A 24,491-nucleotide genomic window follows, 5' to 3' on the forward strand; every position below is an offset into this window, starting at 1 on the left:
TTTCTGTCTCGGGCATCTGCTGTGCTAGTCCATCCTGGCCGCTACTGGTCTCTGGGGGAGACAGACTTGTTCCAGATGGGGTGATGTGTTAGGACTGATGGATTCTTCTGGGAGGCTTTTGTAGAGTTCAGGGTGTGGCCAAAGGGGGATATGTCCACCATGTCACGTGTCTTTGCTTAGGTCAAGGTGGTGGTTGGCAGCCCCCGCACGCTGTCGTAGGCAAGTACCACCTGCTAGTGAAAAGTGGAAACAAACATATCTTCAAGTCTGAAGAAAACATGTTGTACCCAGGTTTCTTTTCAACCCATGGTGTGAGGGTAACGTGAAACTCAGGTCAGCTGGGGAAATGTGTCAGGTGAGACTCATGGGAGGAGGCAAGAAGCAGCGCCTACTGTATGCCTCGTGTGGTCCGTGAGCTTTGCTTGCCGTCCAGGTGCTTTAAAACTAGGTGAAGGGACCAGACCCAGGGACAGATCATGGGCGGCTTTGGAGCAGCCCCTCTGTGGCTGAGCTCCTTGGACGTTTCACTTCTCCCCTGCCTGACCCCCGCCATCTGGCTTTGGCCTCCACCACTGTACGGAGGCTGCCCTTGTTGGGGGCGTCACCCCAGCTTCTTACTTGCCTTCTCCGGGCGCAGAGCCTGAATCCTGACAGGTGTTTCCTTCCTCCTGAAAACTCTCTGCTCTTTTGGGTCTCCCCTCTCCCCTCCACGTTTTCATTGGCCCAACCCCTTCCTACCTGCGGCTCCATGGGAGCCTTTGCGCAAACGGCACTGGAGGGCATTCCTTCCCCCACCAGCACCAGCCCTCTCTCCCGTGGCTGCTGGGGAGGGCATCTCGCCACAGCTTCACATGCGCTCGTTGGTTACCAGACCTTCTCCACACCCGCACTGCTACAGCCACCTAGAAGTTAAAAACTCAGGTGTACAAGCTAGAAACCAGGGAGCTGGTTATTTATTTATTTAGCGTTTGGAAATGATTTCAAGCTGCAGAAAAGTAGGCAAAAATGGTATAAAGAACATCCATATGCCCTTTATCCAAATCCACTGTGAACATTTTGCCCTATTTTCTTCATCATTTTCTCTCTCTTCCTCTCTCTCTCTCCACACACACACACACACACACACACACACACTTTATGTCTGAACCATGTGAGAGTAAGTTACATACATTGTTGCTCTTTAACGAAAAATATTTCAGTGTGTACTTCCTAAGAATAGGAATATTCTCTTGCTACACTGCTGTTATCAACTTCAGTAATTCAGTGTTGACATAACACTGTATCTAATCTACTTACTGGAATTCCAACTTAGTCAGTTGATGCAATCATGTTCTTTATAACATTTTTTTCCCTCCAGTACAGGATCCAGTCCAGGGTCACATACTGTGTTCAGCTGTCCTGTCTCTTTACCTCCTTTAATCTGGAACTGTTCCTCAGCCTTAGTCTTTTTTGATATGGACATTTTTGAGTAATAGACCCCCTCGGCCCCCACCTTTTTTTTCACTAGAACATTCCTCATTTGGGGCTTGTCTGATGATTCATGATCTTTATTTTTTTGTTTTTATTTAATTTGTTTGTTTGTTTAATTAATATTTATTATTGGCCGCACTGCACGGCTTGCAGGATCTTAGTTCCATGACCAGGGATCGAACCTGTGCCCCATGAAGTGAAAGCGAGGAGTCCTAACCACCGGACCACCAGGGAAGTCCCAATGATTCATGATCTTCAGATTCAGGTTATGCCTCCCTGCCTGGAATATTACATAAGTGACGCTGTGTCCGTCTCAGGACATCACATCTGGTGGCACAGAGTGTCCACCTGCCCCTCATTGGGAATGTTAAATTTGATCATTTGGTCAAAGTGTTGTGCAATTTCCCTGCTGTATAATTACTATTGTTTCCTTTGTTACTAATAAGCAGTCCTTGTCTTGTGGCAACACTTTCAAGCCGTGCAAATATCCTGGTCCTCATGAAAATGCTCCCCCCCTAGATTTAGCAACCACTGACAGCTCATGCCTGAACCAACCTTCTCTATGATGGTTGCACAGTGATTTTCCAACTCCAGCTCTCCCTCCACACTTACCTGCTGGGCCCTGGTATTCTCCTGTAAGCAAAGCCCTCCCTTCACCAATCTGTCTATCATCTGTCTATCTGTCTGTCTAATCTATCGATCATCTATCCATCTATGAAACAATCTATCTGTATGGACTCAGGGATCTCATTTGTTCCCAGTGGTTTACAATCATTCCTGTTCTTAATTATGTTTATGTTCAGACTGTCCCACGTTTGCCCAGTGGAAGTCCTGCACAGCTGGTCAGGAAGCGAGCATCTTTTTGATACCTGTCTTAGCTCTTGCCTCCCATGTCTTACCCCCCAACACACACTGTTTCAAACCCCTCGTGTAGACCTTGAGGGACCTCCCACCCCACCTCTCCCCCAGGCCAGGCAGCTTCCTCCTGTGACAGGTCTGCCTGTGTCCAGGGGGTGGATGATAACCCCATGTGCATGTGTGCCCTTGCTTCAGAGGACGTGGTTTTCACGGCTAATGAGACAGAGTGAAATGAGAGCGTCCCCCACAGCACTGGCTACTGTTACATCTGTTGTGTCGACTCTGTCAAAAAAAGCCCTGGAACTTTGGTCAGGTGATGAATTGGTCATCCTATGGCTGGGCCAGGCCCCACCTTTTTAGTTAGGTAGTAGTCAGTAAAGGTTATGCAGAAATGTTTGTGAGCCTCATGCCAAACCCCAACCCTATACATGTGACACTTGCCTAGAGAGGGGTAACCCTCCCCCTGAGAACATGCAGGCAGGTGGCAGAATCAGAGCTGGGCCTAGGGCCTTTCCCATCCCCCTCTACTCTCTGCCACCCCCCACCCCCACTTCACAGTGTATTTTTTTTTTTTTCACAGTGTATTTATCAAAGAACCAACCACCTAACAATTCACAAGGAAGCTCCATTACAAGTGAAATATTGACAAAGATAAAGAATTTTTAGAACTTTTTTTTTTTTTGGCCACCCCTTGCAGCTTGTGGGATCTTAGTTCCCTAACCAGGACTGAACTCGGGCCTGCGGCAGTGAAAGCACAAAGTCCTAACCATTGGACCAGAAGGGAATTCCAAGAACTTCTAAAACTTGAGGGAGATTTTCTAGAAGATTTTGGTCTGGAGACCTCTACTCCGTGGAAGAATGAATGTCTCTGTGCAGCCACGAGGCAGAGCAACAATGTGGAAGGAGGAAGGGCTCCATGGCTCTAAATGCACAAATCCAGTGGCAAGGACTTATGGCACCAGAAACTTCCAGCCTTTTGTCTCACCACCTTTTGCAACAAAAAAACTTCTGGAAAATGCCATACTCTACACAACTGCTTGGCTGCCCCTCCCCTCCCTGGGTCTGGATGCCTAGGATAGGATGGAAATGGGGACAACAGGGGGGGACCCCCATGAGTGAGGCCTGCTGTGTGTACTCTGCAAAGTGCTTCACAAGCATCCTCTTGTGAATCCATCCCTGGGGGGCAGTTACAATCACTCCATCCCTGGGGGGCGGTTACCATCACTACTTACACGTGAGGGGGTGGAGGGAAACAAAATGGGAGGAAGTGGTTAGCACAGGAGGTGGGGAGCAGGTAGCGAGTTGGTGGGGGAGCAGTCACCAGAGGAAGGAAACAGAATGAGGACCACAGCAGTGTGGGGAAGAAGGGATCACCTGAATCCTAGGTAATTGCCCCTCTGAGAAAATCAAGGGGTAAATTTAACAACCTCAAAGAATTATGACCATGGAACTTTCCCAGACTCTTTCTGAAGATTATTAGCTATTCCTTTTATTTTGGTAGTTTCCCTCTCAGATTACAAAAATAACACAGGTATTTCAACTCTGTAAATATACTAAAACCATTGAATCATCCAGCTTATAGGGTGGATTTTATGGGCTGTAAACTATATCTCGATAAAGTGGTTTAAAATAAATATATCAAGAGAATTCAAAAAGTAACACATATGTTTATCACAGAAGACCTAGAAGGCTTAGAAGATACAGAGACATGGAAAGAAATGAAATCATAATCTCCTCCCTCAGTGATAAATACTTCACGTTCTAGTGTGTGTCATTCTTTTTCTATTACTAATTCATGCTTACAGAGTTGAGATAATGTCATATGTGCACAACTTTGTAGTCTGTTTTGTTTATCTTGATCACAAAGGGATTTTCTCCGTGGTATTAAAAACTCTGCTGGTATGTCTTTATAATGGCTGTGTAATATTCCACCCCATGGCTCTGTGGGTTTACTTAACGGCTGCCTTGGGTATAGACCTTTAAGTGGTTTCTGGTTTTCCATGCTGTGGGAGACTTCTTTGTGAGCCTGTGGGCAGAGTTCCTTGCTGGGAGATGAGTGGTCCCACAGGGTGGTTGTGAAGTGCAAATTAGGGAGTATGTGGGAACTCCCTGGTGGTCCAGTGGTTAGGACTCCACGCTTTCCCAGGGCGTGGGGTCAATCCCTGGTCGGGGAACTAAGATCCTGCAAGCCATGCGGTGCAGCAAAAAGAAAAAAAAAAATTACGGGGTATGTGTTAAGTTTCTGGCATGGAACAAACACTTGTTAATGGCCTCTTTCTTCATTTCCCAAAACAACTGCTGCATTTGTCTGTCAAGCCAGATCCTCCTGGAGACCATGGAGCTGAAGCACCCCACGCCAGGGTCCAGGACCCTGTGTGCTCTGGTAGGTGTGGGAGGCCTAGTCATGGCCTCCATCTCCCCTGCATGGACATGCCGTTCGGTGCCCTGCCGTTTCTCTCCTAAAGCCTGCTCTGGGGAAAGCAGTGGCAGGGGGGCCCCTTGATTCCTAGAGACATCCCCTCATCTTGCCCATCAAGTACACATAGGGATGGACACGACCCCTAGTTCCAGCCTCTCCTCTTCCAGGAAGATCTCTGGCTGTGAAGTCAAGGATTGGTCACTGCTGTTGGTCACACAGGTCTCAGATCAGAAGCCTCCTCTTCAGGGAGATTTTTCGTGGCTCCCCGGCCAAAGGAGCCTGCTGCTCTCACATCCACCTGCTGTCTTTTCTTCATAGCACTTGTCATTCCTGAAAGTGTTCGTGTGTTCCGTGTTTACTGTCTGACCCCCAGTACACCCCCAATACCACTTCCCAGACCAGAACATGAGCACCTGGTCCTGTGGGGACCAGGATCCCCAGCTCTTACAGGGATCCCACTTGTTTGAACTATAGCAGCTCTGAGAGTCCTTCATAAGTATTTTTAATCCAAATAATAATAAATCATAAATAATATTACAAAGAATACATACACTGAATCTCAGTATAAAAAATTCTGATAATACAGAAGCCTGTAGAGTAATTTTGCCCCAAATTTGATGCTGTCTTATGCTGTTTACCAATTGCTCAGCAGTTATTAGGTTCCCCCCTCCCCCCACCCCGCTGGACTGTAAGCTCTTTAAACTATACCTCAGTGCTAGGCCTGATTGACTACTCAAAGCTATCAAGAGATCTACATCTGCTGAAGTCTACTTTGAGTACAGAACCCCAGCCCTGCAGCTTGGAAGCTGACCCCACAGCTTGACCTCTCCAAGCCTCAGCTTCTGCATCTGCAAATGGTATTCACATGGAATTCACTCTTCCTGCCTGCAGGCTGGGATCCAGTTGGGTAAGCAAATTATTCCAGTTCCTTTGGGACATTCCTGGGTTTAGGACTGAGAGTCCGTGTCCCAGGAAACCCCTCAGTCCTGGGCCAGCAGGATGGCTGTCACCCTTGTCCACCTTGCCCAGAGCAGCTGTTCTCAAATGGTTTGGTCTCAGGTCCCTTTTACACTCTTACAGACTATTGAGACCCCAAATCACTTGTGTTTATGACTTCTTTTTTTTAAGGGAATTTTATTTTATTTTACTTTTTTTTGGCTGCGTTGGGTCTTCGTTGCTGCACTTGGGCTTTCTCTAGTTGCGGTGCGCTGGGGGGCTACTCTTCGTTGCAGTGCACAGGCTTCTCATTGCAGTGGCTTCTCGTTGCAGAGCATGGGCTCTAGAGCACAGGCTCAGTAGTTGTGGCGCATGGGCTTAGTTGCTCCGCAGCAGTGTGGGATCTTCCAGGACCAGGACTCAAACCCATGTCCCCTGCATTGGCAGGCGGATTCTTAACAACTGTGCCACCAGCGAAGTCCCACGACGCTTCTTTCTGCAAATATTTACCGTTTCAGAAATTTAAACTGGGAAGTTTAAAATATATTTATTTAACTGATTCTAAAAGAATAATAAATTCAACACATTAACATAAATAAACACATTTTTGTGAAAAATAACTATTTTTGGAAGCCTAAAATATGTCAGGAGAGTGGCATTGTTTTACATTGTTCTAAATCTCTTTAATGTCTGGCTTAATAGAAATCAGCTGGATTTTCCTACCTGCTTCTGTATTCAATCTGTCCAGGGGCATTGTTTTAGTTGTAATATAGGAAGAAAATCTGACTTCCCCCGGATACGGAGGTGGAAAAGGCAGGCATATCTCCATAGCCTTTTCAGATAATGGTGGATAGTCTTCTTTGATTCTACACCCATGTGTAACAACTGGTGGTTTTGTAAAGTTGATCACTGTGTGGAATCTGAAACCACGTCAATCAACTTTTCATCTTCGGTCCCTGTGGGAGAGAATGAGAGGGAGAAACACAAATAACGCCTGGGGTTTATTGTGCAAATCATTTGGGTCACAGACCTCGGGACAACCTGGCAAACACCCCGGGAACACTCTCCAAGGCCCAGAGAGAGAGACAGGAGCCATGGGGCTGCTCTTGCCACCTGGGTGGTGAGCAGCTGTGTTCATCTCTAGGTGAGTCTTAAATGCTGCCTTTGTGGGCTGGCTGTGACTGTGTACCTGACCCAGGGGGATGCCCCCTCCATGGTCGGGGCTCCCACTCCCTCCTGGCCTGCCTGGTAGTTCCAAGTAAGTGACTGGTATTGTACCCATGGGGCCCTCTCGCTGGCCCTCAGGGGCCCAGGCACAGAGCGCACGGTGCCCATGGAAGGATATGCCTGCTCCTGCCCCTTTACCACCAGGCCGAGTTCTCCAGCACAGGGCGGTGGGCTGGAGTGTGAGGAAGTAGAGGAAAGGGGACTGGGCTGCCGGCAGGCGAAGCTTGTACTGGTCTTGCTCTAGTTCTCAGGGGTGCAGGTGGACTTGCACCCTCTTTCCAAGCTGTGTGACCCCGGGCGAGGCTCTGAGCTTCTCTGGGTTTCTGTTGGCTCATCCTTGGGTTAATATGAGGACTCAGTAACATGTAACAAGTATGTGTTATGTGTTATGCCTGACACGTGTGTACCTATTCCCAGGTGATTCTTATGTGTTGGAGTTTGGGAAGCAGTGGGCTAAGCCACTGCTTATTTTGAGGACACCAGCCCAGAGACATGGGGCAGGCGGCCCAAGGTTGCACAGCAAGGTGGTAGTTGAGTCAGCAACACTCACTCCCAGGGCAGTGCTCCCTCCCGACGTCTGGGCACCTCTTTAGCCTGTGACCCAAGCTTGAGCACTCAGACCTCCCAGGTATTGCGGCAGTCACTTCCGAGGTTAGGTTAGAAAAGATTCCATCGCATGTGAGGGAATCTCAGGACCCAAGCTGACTCTGGAGGCCTCCGCTGTAGGCCTGACAACTTTTCCCCTCCTGGGTCCCTGGTTCCTATTGCTCCTTCACCCCTAGAAATATGTTGCTGTCTGTGGGCCTGCAGGAGCTACTGTGAATCTGTGGCCACAAGGCAGGGCTTCTGGTCAGGGCTGCCTGACTAGCACTCCCACCCTGGGCAGGAGAACTGGATGGGCAGTTGGCCCGTTGGTTATCTGCTGCCATGTAACACGTTACCCCCAAATGTAGGGCCGTAACACAACAAATACTTATCATCTTGCAGTGTCTGCAGGTCAGGAATCCAGGCACGGTGCTCTAGCTCAGGGTCCTTCAAAGACTGTAGGCCTCTTGGGGCTCTCGACTGGGTTGGGGGCAGGCGCTCACACGTGGCTGCTGGCAGTCTCAGGGCAGGGACATCAGTTCCTCACCATGTGGGCCCCTCCACAGGGCTGCTCACACCAGGTAGCTGACTACTGTCAGAGCCAATGAGCGAGAGAGGGCGACCCTAGGATGGAAGCTGCAGCCTCTTTGTAACCTCGTCTCAGAAGTGACATCCCATCACTTTGCCGTGCTCTGTTGTCTAGAAGTGAGTCACTGGGTCCCGTCCACATTCTGGGAGAGGGGCTTCTGCAGGGAGGAGGAGGGCATTACTGGGGGCCCTCTTAGAAGCTGCCTACCACACCTGGGAAGAGGAATTCGCTTTGTTCCATAGGAAATATAACACCGCCCATTAGGATTTTTGAAAGCATGAACATCTTTGGAGCCCAGCATCACTCCCCGTCCCTCCCCGCCACCCATTGCTCTGTGGATGCGTGGGTCCAGGAGGCACTGACAGGCCGGGGCCACTAGTTGGGACAGGAGGAAAACAAACATGTCATCTGCAGAACACCTTTAGGGAAAGGTAGGTGTTCTAATGATTACCATTTTACAGAGGAGGAAACTGAGGCACAGAGAGGTCAGCATGTGCCTCAGGTCAGCTGGCTGGTACGCTCCTTGGCCCTTTGTCCTGGTCCAACTGCACCCTCCCCATGTTCTGAGATGCTCTGTGGGGCCGCACTGGGGGCTGTGTGGCCAGGCTGGGCTAGGCTGCCAACACCTTGTTCCGCTGGGGGTGGGCACTGACCATCCCCCCTCGGGAAACCAGGGGCCAAAGGGAGAAGTACCAAGGGTGGGGCTGATCACCCCTGCCTGGTGTCATCTCAGAGCTGAGAGCATTGGGCATCCCAGCACGCAGCATGACCGCCTACGATTCAGCCCATGACGCTGAAAATAGCCTCACGGTAGACACCTACCTGAATGAGACAGGCGAGCCATCTCTAGCATGACTGAGATTCCATCTGACATGTCTCTGCCCATCAGAGTGTATTCTTGTTGGTTTTGTGTCAGTCTTTCTTTAAGTAGGGCTTTCAGGCCTGGGGAGAGGCAAGCAGGCCTTGCACCTCTTTTTAAAAATGTCCTCATTGAGGTTTTTGTATTATCTGACCAGCCGATTCAACTTGCTATGACCTTCAGTGCTTCCCAGTGCTCCCCAAATGAAATAGCAGTTCCTCACCTGGCCTTCCAGCCCCTGCAGAGTCAGCCTCCAGTTCCTTTCCTGACTTTACACCCCAACTGTGCTGCTCCCTCTTCCCTTAAATGGCTTCCCCCCTCCAGACCTCTGCCTCTGCTTTCCCCATCTGCTACTTTCTTTTCTGAGGTCTCTGCTATCCACGTGCCCCTTGCCCCCCGCCCCCCAATGTGTGTTTTGTTTGTTTGCTGTTGCTGTTTGTTTAGTAACTTTCTTGACAGAGTTCTGCAAAGTCTGTATTCTTTGTTGTACGTGGCCACTGAAGTCTCTGCTCAGCATGCTTAGTGGTCAGCTAATGACTGGACAGGAATTTCCATAAACGTCTTGGATTGATAAGTCTCCTAGCTTTTGCCAAGTAGCTCTGTGTAAATTTGGGGTACACATTTAGTGCTGTGGCAGGCAGTTTTCAACTCTGCCTTACCCTTCACTTCCTGCCTGTGCAGGGACTCAGGGTCAGTCAGAGGTAACAGCTTATGGCCTTCTAGGTCTTTCCTGGGCATGTGCACAGCCCTACACATGCATGTGGCTTTCTAGATTCCCAGGAATCTGTCTGAGCTTTTCAAAGCCCCTATGGATGTTATTCAGCTTTTCCTTTTAAGTTTTTTGGTGAGCTTTTTCCCTCAGCTGTTACTGTTGCCTTAGGCAACTTCAATGACAAACAATGCCTTTTTTTTTTTTTTTTGACAAATGCTTTTGGGTTAAGGCAAATTATAAGGAGTGAGCTCTGAATCAGCTCAAAGATAAACCTCATGGGTTGGGGTTTCCAGGGGACTGCCAGAATGAGTTCCCTGTGGTGGATATTTGGAGATCCAACCCCTTCTTCTCCCTTCAGAGGTGATGAGGCTGCTGGTTTTCACTATGATTGTGGTGCTGTTGGATTTTAAGGCTACTGTGGAGCTGGGGAGAAAGGGATGGGAATCAGCAAGTTAAAAAAATCATAAAACACTGTATTGTTACAGAGAATAAATGCTCCTCAGATAGTTGCAAGCCTTTGGTTAATTTCAAGGGTTCTGAAAAAGTTGATTTTGACCATTTTTGCCAATGTTCTCATTGCTTTTATGGAGGAGTGAATTTTCAGAGGTCTTTATTCGGCCATTCCCACTGACTGACGTCAGAATGCGCTATTTTTCAGGCATGGTGATTTGAACACCTATCTGTGAATTCATAGCCCTTGGGCCCCTGGAATGTCCCTGGAGTCCAGGCTGGTGGGTAGGCTGCTTCTGCTTCCGGGTGCATTGGGACATTGGGCCCGTGGAGGAGCCCTCTAAGGAAACTGCTTCTGGGTCTCATTCAGGCTCCCCTGAGGAGAGGGAGGTCATGGACCATGCCTTCTCCTACTGCCGTTATGAGAGCGAGTACAAACTACCCCCAAAAGAGGACCTTCTTTAGATGTATGTCCAGGCAGATCCTGTGCTGCTGGGAAACCCTATCAAGTTCACCATCACTCTCAAAAGAAAGACAGACAGCTACCCCAAAGACTGTCACATCTCGGGCTCCCTTGAACTGCAGACATACACGATCAAAAACGCCACCAGCCTGGGCATCTTTCATAAGACCACGCAGAGGCAAGGTCAAGGTACTGGAACCATGGGCAAGAAGAGGGATCAGAGTCCCCACTATCTGAGATGCCCCTCTTCTCTGTGGACTATGTCCATACACTAACAAACTTGTGCATATGAGTAAACACAAACAAACATTTATTAAGTACCTACCACCTGGTAGTTACAAGGAATCTAGGCACAGAGAAAACGGGAGCCAAATAGACTGCTAGTCCAGGAGCCTGGGGTCTATCACAGACTCAGAAATTAGGGGTGCTGGAAGTGTCATTAGAAGTCTTCTTTAATGATGGCAAAGATTTTATCTCAAATGCCTAATCTAATCAATGGGTTGTGGGTACCCAGGGCAGTTGAGAATGGGCGGAAAGCCCCCAAAACAACTGTGATGTCTCCATGGACTCAGGATGGGAGCCTGGAGAACGCAGCCAATTATTATTCCACCTTGAGCCCAACTTCTTGTTTTCCAAAGACAGGAAGAGACTTACCCAAAATAACCCAGTTCCATCCGTCTAGATTTCATCTAATTCTGTGCTGCTTGATGATCACTCATTCGGGGGGACTATAATAAATGACCACACTCCTCCTCTCTAGCTCTTTGGCAGCACCTGAAGAGACTGTGCCCTTGGACTCCAATACCTACATGGGCAGCCTATGTTTGATGATGAACCAATCATCAAAAGTTTCATAATTGCAGGAATTCTAGAGTCCAAGGAAACGACCTCCTCTCAGGAGTTTGCATCTTTCCAGTACCCTGAGCTCCCTGTAGAGGTTAGCCACCTGCAGGCAGAAGGGTCTCCTGGCTGGAGTTTGGCCTTGGCTTGCGGGTGGGGCCCTAAGAATCCTGGAGGGACCCCTGGTTGGCTTATTCTTTAGGTCAATTGTATTCCTAAGAAAAATGACACCTTGTTTTTCCAAATAATTATTTCTGGAGAAGTGATGGATCAAACAGTTTTTTTTTTTTACATTTTTGGTCAACTAAATTCTTAACATTTTAATTTTTGGAATAAGTAATTACTTGCACATTGTACAAAATTCTAAAGATGCAAAAGTTACAGGGGCCCACCCTCCTGGAAGGCAGTTAGCGGTCTTTCATTACCGCTAATGAAAGCGGTAATGAAAGCTGTCTCTCATTATAGCTTTCATTACCGCTGGCAGAATTGGCCAGCCACTTATCGGCACTTACATCTTCTAAAATGCCCTGCACATCGCACTTGCCACCCTCACCCAAGTGGCTTAGTAGAGTATTTCTTCCACCTCCTGAGAGAAGTCTGGGAAAACGCACCTCTCTCCAGGCAGTCATGGTTCCAGGGATGTTTGAGGTGCCTTTTTTTTTTTGTAACCTTTTATTTTTATTCATTTATTTTTATATTTATTTTTGGCTGTGTTGGGTCTTTGTTTCTGTGCGAGGGCTTTCTCTAGTTGCGGCAAGCGGGGGCCACTCTTCATCGCGGCGCGCGGGCCTCATTCACTACGGCAGCCTCTCTTGTTGCGGAGCACAGGCTCCAGACGCGCAGGCTCAGTAGTTGTGGCTCACGGGCCTAGTTGCTCCGCGGCATGTGGGATCTTCCCAGACCAGGGCTCGAACCCGTGTCCCCTGCATTAGCAGGCAAATTCTCAACCACTGCGCCACCGGGGAAGCCCTGAGGTGCTTTTTAACAGGCGCTCTAGCTTTGCCTGGCTGGCCTGCCTTTTAATTGGCTCTGACGGTATTTCAGGAATTAAGAGGTTTTAGCTAATATATCTGCGTTGCCAAAGGCATGGAGAAACCACAGGGTGTTGGTGGGGAGTGGGAACTGTTTCGGAAGAGCTAGATATTTGGATGAATGTTACAAATGAGGTGAAGCCTGAAAAATGCAAAACATGATGTAAGCCCAGGGGATCCCTGGGTGGAGGATGGGCACCAGGCCTGAGGTGTGGGTCCGAGGAAGAGGGCTCATCCAGGGCCAGGTGGGGGAAGTGGTTACACCAGTGTCAGGTGCTCTGGCCAGATTAGAGGTAGGGGCACTCTGAGGGAAGAACAGAGCTTAGCTTCAGTTCTGCTTCTTTCTCTGGGCTGCTCTGTGAGGCAACTTGACTGACAGGCCCCTTTTGGGATTTGGGGTCTTGTCTGTGAGGAGGTATGATATCCAAGGGTATGGAAGGGAGCCCTGGTGTGGTGGGCGGGAGCCTGTGTATTAACCCTGGAGCTCAGGAAGGGCATCTATGGGAATCCTCCCTCACAAATGTCCCTTGTTTAAAGGGCCTTTCTGGGGAAGCTCCTTGCAACCGTCTGTCTTGCTAGATGGGGCATCTGAGAACCACAGGCTGCAGATGGGGCTGGGTGGTGCAGGACGGTCCTTAGTTTGGTGAAGAGGGATCCCGCTTAGGGCTGAAAAGAGGCCAACATACAGGTCAGGCTTGAACTCTGGTTGGCATGGGATAACATGTCTTGAGTTCCTTAAAAGAGAGTCTGACAAAGCTCAGGATGTCAGGTTATTTATACATATACATGATTGCTGGCAACACCAGAAGCTAAAGAAAGGCATGGAACAGATTCTCCCCTAAAGCCTTCAGACAGACACACACACACACACACACATTTTCCTGGCTTGATATAACGCATCATTTTGGTTCTATTTCTCTGCTTTAACTTACCATGAAAACATGTACCTGACTCATACACCTTCTCCCCCTCTTCTCATCCCCACCCCACCACAGCTGCCTGACACAGGCAGAATTGGCCAGCCACTTATCGGTACTTACATCTTCTAAAATGCCCCGCACATCCCTTTGACAGACACCAAGTCCTCTGTGGAAAGCCTGGGCGTCTCCCTGCTGTAGACCATTGACCAAGGGTGAGTCCACTTAAGCTGTTCTTACAAACAGTGCAGAAAATCTCTCCAGGACATAGATCTTTGCTCATGTGTGCAGGTATTTCTGAGATGTGAATTCACAGTAGGGGGTTATAGGGTCAAAATATAGATACATTTTGCTAATGCCAAATTGCTTTGGGAAGAGATTGCATTGATTTATTCTCCACCGACAGATCTTTTTGATTTTTGCCGATATAAATGGTTGAATAATTTCACTGTTGTTTTAATTTGCATTTCTATTTGTGAGGCTGAATATTTTTATGTTAATTAACTATCTCCTGTGAATTGCTTGTTCATATCCTTTACCTATTTTGAGTCATTAATTTGTTCGTATTGTGTGTAGTCTTTATACAGAAAAGTGTTATTGCTGCAAATCATTTCACAGTCTTTTTTTAACCTCTAAATGCCTTTCACCACTAGAACTTTGCCATTTTAATGTAGCCAAATTTGTTAATTCCTTCCTTTAGGGATACTGGGTTTCATGTCACCCCAAGAATATGTTTTCTATGCTTTTTCTAAAACTTTTGGCTTTATACTATTAGGCACCTGGAATTTAATTTTTTAGCGTGTGGAGTGATGTAGATAGAACTCCAACTTTCTCAAATAATCTATCATTTCCTAGTGTTTTGAAATGCTGCTTTCATACATCTGGGTCTCTGGACTCTTTAATTTGCTTATTTATCTTCTCCTACTGCAATGTCATACCATCTAAAGTATTGTAGTTCTATAGTACATATTGATACGTAGTAGGCAAATGCTCCTCACCACTGTTTTTCTTGTCCATAGAACTTTTAAAAGCTGTTGGGATTGAGATTGGCACTGCATTGAATTTACCAAGTTATCGGGGGGAGAATCATGCCAAGTGACTACACTGAGTCTTCCCATCTAGGCATGTGGGATACTGTTCCATTTATTCAGGTCTTCTTTGTTACATTTAGAAAAGTTTTATTGTTCATACACAATTTGCACATTCCTAGTTGGATTACTTGCAAGATGTATTTATAGCTTTTGTGAATGAAATATTTTTCATTATATTTTGTACTTGCTTGCTGGACTATATGGAAACTATTGATTTTGATACGCTGATAGATCTAGCAAAGGACTTGACCAAACTCTAATGCTTTGTTCCTGAACGAAGGTTTCTGACGGTCTGTTTCTTATAGGGTGTCTGAATATTCCAAGGAAAAACCAGTAAACTACTGTTTTCCTTAGACCTTAAGATACAGACAAATTAACTGGGGGAATATTGTTAAAATGTGTATTCTGATTCAGCAGGTGGGGTTGGAGGCTCAGAATCTGTGTCTCTAACAGGGCTCCCAGGTGATGCCAGTGTTGCCAGTAGTGTGGCCCCCCAGAGCACATTTTAGTAGTGAGAGGCTAGATGATATGTTTTCTGTGATCCATCATAAAACAGATGTTCCTCTTGGATTTCATATGAAACAACTGTTGCTAATACGCATGGAGCAAGAACATCTGTAAACGCGGGCAGGATTCCTAGGAGGGTTTGTGAAATGTCAGAGCTGGAAGAGCCCCTGGAAGCTGGTTTAACCACCTTGCTTTACATCGGAGAATACTGAGGCCCAAAGGGGCGGTGGAGTCATCTAAAGCATCAGAGCTGTGTCCCAGATCAGGTAAGTGCCATACTGGGGCCAGTTTATTCTAACTAGCCAGGGGACTGGCCTTTAGCTAGCCTCAGAAACTGAACCTCAGTTTCCTCATCTATAAAATGGGGATAATAACACCTGTTCACCGCATGGCACATCCGTGAAAGTCAAATGGGCCAAACAGCAAGAGGAAAATGGACAGAGAATGGCCTGAGTGCCTAGGAGGACCCAGGTCTGTCTGGCTCCAGAGGTCATGCTTGTTTCTGGCCCTTTGTCTTCCCCCAGGGTGATGGTGAGTGAAGAGGAAGCCTATAGACCCAGGGGGCACAGACTCAAACTGGCTAGACCAGTTGGCGGTAACAATGGGGACAGTGGGGTGTTGTGGACAAACAGGAACAGGAAGGACCGTGGTAAACAGGAGTGGGTGCTGCCACTCAGCTCATCTAACTGAGACTGTGTAGGAACGTGGGCCCTGCACTTCCAGATCTTCTGACCTTTCAGAATAAGCTATAGGAGTGTGTGTGTTCTTCTACAATGTAAAGCTCCTGGGTCTTAAAATGCGGCAATTAATTCAAGTTGTAAAAATCACTCTGTGGATCAGACACAGCAAGTCAGAGGTTAAACTTGTCCTTAGCTTGTCAGTTTATAAACAGTGCTGCCAACAGCTGAGATGCTACTGGCACCCCTGCCCCGCCCTGGTGCCCTGTTCCAACCCTGACAGGCTGCATCTGACTCTCCAGCATGGGTTTAATCATCAGTATTCATCAAAAGCTCCCTAGGTGCTTCTCACAGCACCCAGCATGGATGCCTACGTGCTGTGTCCAGCAATGGCCAGGACCCTTCAAAGAGGCTGAGCTGAGGTTGGGACTCTTGGTTTCTCACACAACTTACTTCCCCTCTCCTGCAACATCCTCAGCTGAATGCATGTCTGTGTGTCTGAATCTTCCACGACGGTGAAGCCAGGTGAGACCATTAGATTCCAAATAAAAGGCATCCCAACAATAGCTGGACTTGAGAAATTTATCAAGTTTAGTTCCAATCAGGTGAAAGAGGTTCATGCTGAGAAGACTGTTCTCATCACAACTAGCCTTTGCCTGATGCCTTGGAAAGAGGCAGCAGCTCTGACTGGCTCTAAGCCTTGGTTGAGCGTTTCAGCATTTCCTGCTTTGGGATTAGCTTTCAGATAATTAGATTTTATTACTCATTAGATTTCAGATGATTAGATTTGATTACTCATAGGAGGGCAGATTCAAGAGCCAGCTGGGTGAAAGCGTTCAAAGGCCAACACAAATCACAGGCAGCAGGACCCACTAGGCCAGGTCGTGTGGAATCACAGGGTAGCCTGTTGACAGCTAGAAACCCCCAGCCTGGGCCACAGAACCTCACCTCCCTGCCTTGAGTCATGGCCTCGAAGAGCAGGGCCACCACTTTCTGCAGTCAGAACCAAAGGCGTCCACAGCCACAGAGTCCCTCCCTGGAGACACAGGCTATCAGAAGCTGCTGCCCACTTGCCCCGTGAGGAGGGACCACCTCTTCAGCCCCAGAGTGCATCAGCCCTGGAAGCACTAGCCAAGTAGAGTCTTCTGCCAGAACTGGTCTGGGCCTGCTGGAAATGTATTCTCTCCTCGCTCCTCCTCCTGCCTGAAATCCCACCCCTCTTGCTTCCCTGAGGGGGGCCTACCTGAGGAAGAGCAGGTAGACGGGGCCTTTCCCTCGGATCTCTGCACACACCGGGCCTGGGCCTGGGCCTGCCTGCCAAACCAGAAGCAGGACTGAGGGCCAAGTGCTGTCTGTTCACCTTTGACTTTCGACAACTTCAGGCAACTTGAAACTATGGCACGTGAAACCCAACTTCACAGCCCCTACGCTTCCCCATGGTTGGTGAGCCTTCGAGGCACCTGTAGTGTAGTAGGCATGTCCAGTCTTCCACGTGGAAGGAGCCCCAGCCCCTTGGTGGTGGCGGATGACCCAGTGGTCCCTCCTACTTGATGACTGATGGTGTTGGTAAGTTAAAATCAGGAACCTTCAAGGGGGCCAATGCGGGGGTGGGGGGATGAGGGAGGGAGGGAGGAAGATGGTGAACAGCCCCACCTCTCCTGGTGAGGGAGCCTGCATACCTGCTCCCTCCATACAGCCCCTGAACCTTCTCCAAGGAAGCCACAGCCTCCTCACCTGGTCCCATCCAGACATTTCACTCTCACTCTAACACCTGAAACATCCCCCTCCTCCAGGCAGCGTTGGGAGTGATCGGAGAGCACCCCTACCCCTCATACCAGGCAGGCCCATCCCAGGCCCTTACCCTGCTGAGCACTCCCAGCTCACACGCGGTGAGGACAGCCAGCCCTGTGCTCCCCGGACATGCTGCTGGACCCCAGGTCCCCTTTTCAGGAATGCCTTTCCTTGGGAACCATCTTGGATGTGGCCCTAGATGTGGTCTGTGAATTTGCTGATCCTGTTGCTTCAGTTCCTCTCTCATGGCCAAGGAGGTAAGATCCATCCCTCTGTACCTCCCATTCACTCCCTGATCCCCAGGAATAAAGCTGCCTTTGTGACCCTGTGGGCCTCCACCTCGGGGTGCAGAGGGGGCAGGCCAGCCAGAGGGGTCCTCACTTGGACCAGACCCAGGAAAAGAAGGGTGTTAAACAAGGGTGCCCCTTCCTGACCTTTGGGGTAAAGAAGACATCCCAAGGGGTGCCCCACGTCTGCCCTGCCCACCACCTCATCTCACCAGTGCTGGTGGCCCCATAGGCCTGGCCTGGAAGCAGAGCTGTGGGCAGCAGCACAGGGACCCACCAGAGATGCCCTCTCTGGTAGTGTGTGTGTGCGTGTGTGTGTGTGTGTGTGTGTGGCGGGGGGCTCTGGCCACCACCCATCCTTTCAGAGAGACACGATGGGCACTGTCTTGGGAGAACTGGCCTAAAACATTCAGGCCAGATTTCTGGTCAGTTCTGCCCATGTGTGTGGTTAGACTCTCTCCAGGACGGACAGTTAAATGCAGTTCTCATAGGGGAGGTCAGAGTTCCGGTAGCTCTAAACAGGTTCTTCCTCCCGACCCTTCAGTGGGAACGGACCGATTTTTAGCCACAAGGCAGGACACCTCCGAGCTGACTCAGGGATTCTAGTATCTATAGAACGGGAGCTAAGTTTGGGTGTTACTGTCATAACTCAGGCTTGCTTCCAACCTCGGCATGTCCCGTGTGTGTGTGTATAGCCTGCTGTTGGAGTCTTCTCCCAAACCAAGCCTGAGCCCTGAAGGTAGCTGAGGCCGCCATGCCTTTCTTCTAGTTTAGGCAGGCACCAGGGGGAAGCCCTTTCGGGGGAGTGACCAGAATCCCTTCAGCCTTTCCAGGTCCATCTCTCCTGATGCCAGTGTCCCACCCCAGGTTCCCAAGGCCAGCCCTGCTCTGTTCTTCCATCACAACCACACAGCCTTAGTTTTCAAAAGCCAGGAGCCTGGGCCCCAACCTTCTCAAGAGAAGACAGACATCCCAAGAAAGGACACAGGCCAGTTCTTTTCTGCCCCCAGGCTGCCCTATTCAGAGCCTCCTTTGCTGGGTGAGGGTGCACAGGCTGTGAAGGGCGCCCAGCCTCGGAGAATGGTTCCTGACAATCCCTCATGGGCAGATGAGCTCAGAGCAAGTTTCTCATCTTCCTCTGTCACCCCTAGTCCACCCCCATCCCCGAACTGGTCCAACGTGGGGAGAGGGAGGAGGGGTCAGAGGACGGCAAAGCCAAGGGGGTGGTGTGAAGGGAGCAGTGGGTGCAGGGGAGCGAGTGGTGCGCAGGAGCCCTGTGGCGATGATGCCGGCACGTAGGATGATGCGGCTGCCTGGTGCCTGGCCCTCTCCCCACAGTATCATTCATCTATCACCTCCACAGAGTCCTCGTCCTTCCTCTGCTCTGAGTGCTCCTCTGTTGTTTCTGTGTTCTCAGTGTCTGACAGCGATGCCACCTGTCGCACCCAGCCACTGTCACTGAGAGGCTTTGGATGACGCAGTCCGGAGAAGGGGTTGAACCAGTTCAGGGAAAAGTCCCCACCAAAGGTCTCTTTGACTGACTTCCAGCTGCTTGTGCGTTCCCTGGGCTGGTGCTTTCGTTTGAGGCGCTCAATGCCCTGGAGGGACAATGGGATAAAGAGGGTCAGCGTGGGACAGCCGTGCGCCATCTTACACACCCCAGGTCCCGGCACAGCAGAGCACCAAGGCCCAGAGCCAGGGGTTCCCAGAGGGTGGGGAGGGGCTCGGAGCAGCACAGCAAGCAGGGCCTGTGTTTCCCACCAACTGCCCTCCTTTCCTTCCACAGGAGCAAGGGTGCCCGGCCAGCTGCTGCACAGTGACCAGGCTGCCCAGTGGCTAAGGGCCAAGGAGTAACATCTCAGGCCTCTGCAGGCATGAGCTGGGCCATCTGTCCGGAGACCACCCAGAAAGACAACCCCTCCCCAAGTATCCTGGGCCACTCCCCCTACAGCAGGCGCAGCAAACCCAGCACGAAGGAGGATGATGCGGTTAAGGGGGACAGCAGGAGACACACGAAGCGTGAGGTGAGGAAGCAGAGGTGTGCACAGCGAGTGCCAACATGCAGCGGGCAGCTGGAGGGTGCACGGGGCCGCTGCGAGGGGGCAAAGGCTGGCGTCGAAACTGCACATGCAGTAGACATGCCCTGTGGCCTCTCCCGAGCTGCCCACTCACCTGCCTCTGGGTGTCGGCTGCGCCAGGCCACAGAAGAGGGTGTTGGGAAGGGGGAGAAGCCAAAGGAGTTAAAGGCACAGCCAGGCCAGCTCTCCAGGCCCACCACACCCTCTGCAGAGGCTTTACCCCCACTGGGGCTCTGCCTCCTCCATCTCTTCTGGAAGCCAAGGAGATTTGTCGTGGGCTTCCCAGGCACAGGTACTGCTCACTGACAGCACTTTCCACCTCGGAATGACCTCTGAGTACCTAGTTCTAGGTTTTCTCTTCTTTTCCACACAAGATCCTTACATAACCAGCATAATTCTTTCTATTGTGCAGGAGAAACTGAGATACACGTACAGACTGAGATCTGGCCACACCTGGGCCAGTTCCTCTCCACCACTCTTTCTTCCCACACCACCTCAGAGGTTTAAGTTTCTTGGCTTTTGGAAAAATGGTAGGTTAAAGAACCTGATCTCAAAGTATCTCCTCATAAGATACTTCCTAATTACCGAGGGTAAAACAGTACCTTTACAGTAAGGAAACTTCGCAGATATAACTTTAACCAATTGAAGTTAACATCACCAATAATGAAATGTATCAACATCACGTGCCCTCCGATACGGTGCCCCAAGAAGGACAGAACATCACTTCACTGGTTTTCCTGCCCAAAAGGCATAATCTCAATCTAATTATGTGAAAACATCAGACAAATGCAGATGTCAGGATATTCCACAGAATATCTTCAACAGGATAATAATCTTCAACAGGATCAAAGTCTGATGAAATTGTTTTGGAACCAGACAGAAGTGGTGGTTGTACAATATTATGAACATACTAAATGCCACTGAACCACACACTTTAAAATGGTTGCTTTTATGTGATGTGAATTTAACCTCAACTAGAAAGAGGATCAGGTTCATGAAAGACAGAGAAAGACTGAGGAGGAACTAAAGACACAGGACAAAGGATGCAATGTGGCATCCTGGAACAGAGAACGATACTAGTGGGACAACTGGAGAACTCTGAATAAAGTATATAGATTGGTTAATGGTATTGTATCAGTAAATTTCCAGGTTTTTATATTTGTGTTATGGTTTTATAAAATGTTTACATTTGGAAAGACTGATTGAAAGGCATATGGGAGCTCTTTGTACTATTTTTACTAATTTTTTTTTTTTGGTTAAGTCTGAAATTATTTCTCAATAAAAAGCTAAGAAAAATCTGAGACACGATTTATGCAATACAGTCTTGAACACGGATTAATAATGAGAAGTTGGAAACAATCAAAATGTCCAATAATGATGGCTAAGTAAATTATTCTATAAAGCACAACACTATGCAGTTATTGAAAGTGGCATCAACGACAAGGGCCTAATTTTCAAAATATACAAACAGCTCATACAACTCAACAACAAAAAACAAATAACCCAATCCAAAAATTGGCAGAAGGCCTAAACAGACATTCCTCCAAAGAAGACATATAGATGGCCAGTAGGCACATGAAAGGATGCTCATCATCGCTAATTATTAGAAAAATGAAAATAAAAACTGCAGTGAGGTACCACTTCACACTGGTCAGAATGGCCATCATCAAAAAGTCTACAAATAATAAATGCTGGAGAGAGTGTGGAGAAAAGGGAATCCTCTTAACACTGCTGGTGGGAATGTAAATTGGTATGGAAAACATACCAATGGCTGCTATGGAAAACAGTATGCAGGTTCCTCAAAGAACTAAAAATGGAGTTGCCATATGATCCAGCAATCCCACTCCTGGGCATATACCCAGACAAAATTATAATTTGAAAAGGTACATGCACCCCTATATTCAAAGAAGCACTATTTACAATAGCCAAGACATGGAAACAACCTAAATGTCCATCGACAGATGAATGGATAAAGAAGATGTGGTGGGGAGATATACACACACACACACAAACACACAATGGAATACTACTCAGCCATATAAAAGAATGAAATAATGCCACTTGCAGCTACATGGATGGACCTAGACAAATACCATATAGTATCACTTAAATGTGGAGACTAAACTATAATACACATGAACATATCTAAGAAACAGAAACAGACTTACAGACACAGAGAACAGACTTGTGGTTGACAAGCGGGAGGGGAGGTGGGAGAGGGAAGGATTGGGAGTTTGGGATTAGTAGATGCAAACTATTATATATAGAATGGATAAACAACAAAGTCCTATTGTATAGCACAGGGAACTATATTCAATATCCTGTGATAAACCACAATGGAAAAGAATGTGAAAAAGAATATATATATATACATGTATAACTGAATCACTTTGCTGAACAGCATAAATTAACACATCATTGTAAGTCAACTATACTTCAATAAAATTAAAAAAAAAAAGTGGCATCAATACAGTTTTACATACACTGGAAAGTCCTGTCCACGTGGTGACAAGGGAAGAAAGCAAAGTTGCATCTGACATCATTGTGGAACCTGGGGTTTGGGGATGGGATTTTATTTTATTTTTTTAAAATTAATTAATTAATCAGCTGAGTTGGGTCTTTGTTGCTGCGTGCGGGCTTTCTCTAGTTGCAGCAAGTGGGGGCTACTCTTCATTGCAGCGTGCGGGCTTCTCATTGCAGTGGCTTCTCTTGTTGCGAAGCATGGGCTCTAGGCGCCCGGGCTTCAGTAGTTGCAGCACGTGGGCTCAGCAGTTGCGGCACATAGGCTCTAGAGCGCAGGCTCAGTAGTTATGGTGCAGGGGCTTAGTTGCTCCATGGCATGAAGGATCTTCCCGGACCAGGGCTCGAACCTGTGTTCCTTGCATTGGCAGGCAGGTTCTTAACCACTGCACCACCAGGGAAGTCCTGGGGATGGGATTTTAGATTTGATTTATTTCTGTAGACTTCCCCCATGTTCCAAATTTTCACCAAGAAGCAGATGTGACTTTTATAATCAGAACAAAAAAGCTGTTTCAGAAAATGGACCTTATTGACACAACTCTTGAGGGAACCTCACGTGGGTCTGGGGCACAGGATGCTGTGCTATTCACGGTCCGGCCCCTCACCAGGCCTCCCTCCTTAGCGGGAGCAGCAATGGCCAGCTGAGTGACTTGCTTTGGGGATTCTGGGTTCCCTTCTTGGGTGATCATTTGCAGCCTGTTGAGAGAGGCATTCTAACCATGACTGCAGGGGTGCTGGGATGTGGCCACTTGGCAGACCAGGCTGCAGAGGGGACACCCAGAAATGACAAACTGGCTGGGTCTGCACTGACTGAGCTCACTCAAAGCCGTGACTGTGGGTCCTTACAACCACCCCGAGAGGAGGCGGGTGTTAGTACTAACGCTCGTCATAGGGGAAGACAGGGGTTCTGAGAGGCTGTGACAGTGGCCGAAGCTCATCCTGCTGGTTGTGCCTCAGAACCAGGATGAGAACTGGTGTGTTCTCTCTGCTCAATGCATTTTCAATTCTACTGCAAATCCTCACTCAAAGACAGAGAAAAGCTGCAGAGGGAAATGAAGCAAAAGAGCCCACGGGACAACACAGATGGAAAGATGTATCATGTTCTTATACTGGAAGAATTAATATTGTTAAATGACCACACTACCCCAGACAATCTACAGATTCAACGGAATCCCTATCAAATCCCTATCTGTCTCCTAGAGCAAAGGAAATAAAAGCAAAAATAAACAAGTGAGACCTAATTAACCTTAAACGCTTTTGCATACCAAAGGAAACCATCGACAAAACAAAGACGATCTACAGAATGGGAGAAAATATTTGCAAATTATATGACCAATGAAGGGTTAATATTCAAAATATATAAACAGCTCATACAACTCAACAGCAACAAACAAACAAACAAGCTGCTTAAAAAATGGGCAGAAGACCTGAATAAATAGATCTCTAAAGAGGACAGGCAGATGACCAACAGGCACGTGAAAATATGCTCAACATCACTAATCATCAGAGAAATGCAAATCAAAACTACAATATCACCTGTAAGACTGGCTATCATCGAAAACAATACAAATAACAAATGTTAACAAGGATGTGGAGAAAAGGGAACACTTGTGCACTGTTGGTGGGAATGTAAATTGGTGAAACCACTGTGGAAAACAGTATGGAGGTTTCTCAAAAAACTAAAAATATAACTACCATATGACCCACCAATTCCACTCCTGGATATATATCTGAAAGAAACAAAAACATTGATTCAAAAAGTTACCGCAGGGCTTCCCTGGTGGCGCAGTGGTTGAGAGTCCGCCTGCTGATGCAGGGGACACTGGTTCGTGCCCCGGTCTGGGAAGATCCCACATGCCGCGGAGTGGCTGGGCCCGTGAGCCATGGCCGCTGAGCCTGCGTGTCCGGAGCCTGTGCTCCTCAACGGGAGAGGCCACAACAGTGAGAGGCCCGCGTACCGCAAAAAAAAAAAAAAAATAAATAAAAAGTTACCACAAGGTTCAAAGCAGTGCTATTTACAATAGCCAAGACATAGAAGCAAACTAAATGTACGTCAACAGGTGAATGGATAAAGAAGATGTGGTATATATACACAATGGAATATTACTCAGCCATAAAAAAGAACTTTTGCCATTTGCAACAAGATGGATGGGTATTATGCTAAGTGAAATAAGTCAGACAGAG

The 24,491-nt window shown here is 48.2% G+C and overlaps 2 protein-coding genes across 6 annotated transcripts in view; one reads left to right on the forward strand and one right to left on the reverse strand.

Moving 5' to 3' along the window:
• Positions 1-104: 104 nt before the first annotated feature.
• On the forward strand, positions 105-16,380 carry TGM4 (transglutaminase 4; the record flags this gene model as incomplete). Its single annotated transcript, XM_073787808.1, is given in 9 exon segments — positions 105-317; positions 8,820-8,922; positions 8,925-8,984; positions 10,350-10,757; positions 11,340-11,387; positions 11,390-11,505; positions 13,435-13,553; positions 15,479-15,485; positions 16,117-16,380. Coding segments are annotated over 9 exon segments (1,338 nt in total), but the record flags the coding sequence as incomplete, so codon positions are not given.
• ZDHHC3 (zDHHC palmitoyltransferase 3) overlaps positions 13,197-24,491 on the reverse strand; it is a 67,621-nt gene continuing 56,326 nt past the window's right edge. For 4 of the 5 annotated variants that reach the window (XM_073811074.1, XM_019946719.3, XM_019946721.3 and 1 more), the window contains one exon: positions 13,197-19,307. In XM_073811074.1, coding sequence (XP_073667175.1) covers positions 19,050-19,307 — 258 coding nt within the window. In that variant the 3' untranslated portion in view covers positions 13,197-19,049. Of the gene's footprint in view, positions 19,308-24,072; positions 24,219-24,491 lie in introns of all 5 variants that reach the window. The other variant, XM_073811075.1, reaches the window with a different exon arrangement.

The sequence above is a fragment of the Tursiops truncatus genome, chromosome 10, assembly GCF_011762595.2.
Source record: "Tursiops truncatus isolate mTurTru1 chromosome 10, mTurTru1.mat.Y, whole genome shotgun sequence".
NCBI classification, from domain to species: domain Eukaryota; kingdom Metazoa; phylum Chordata; class Mammalia; order Artiodactyla; family Delphinidae; genus Tursiops; species Tursiops truncatus.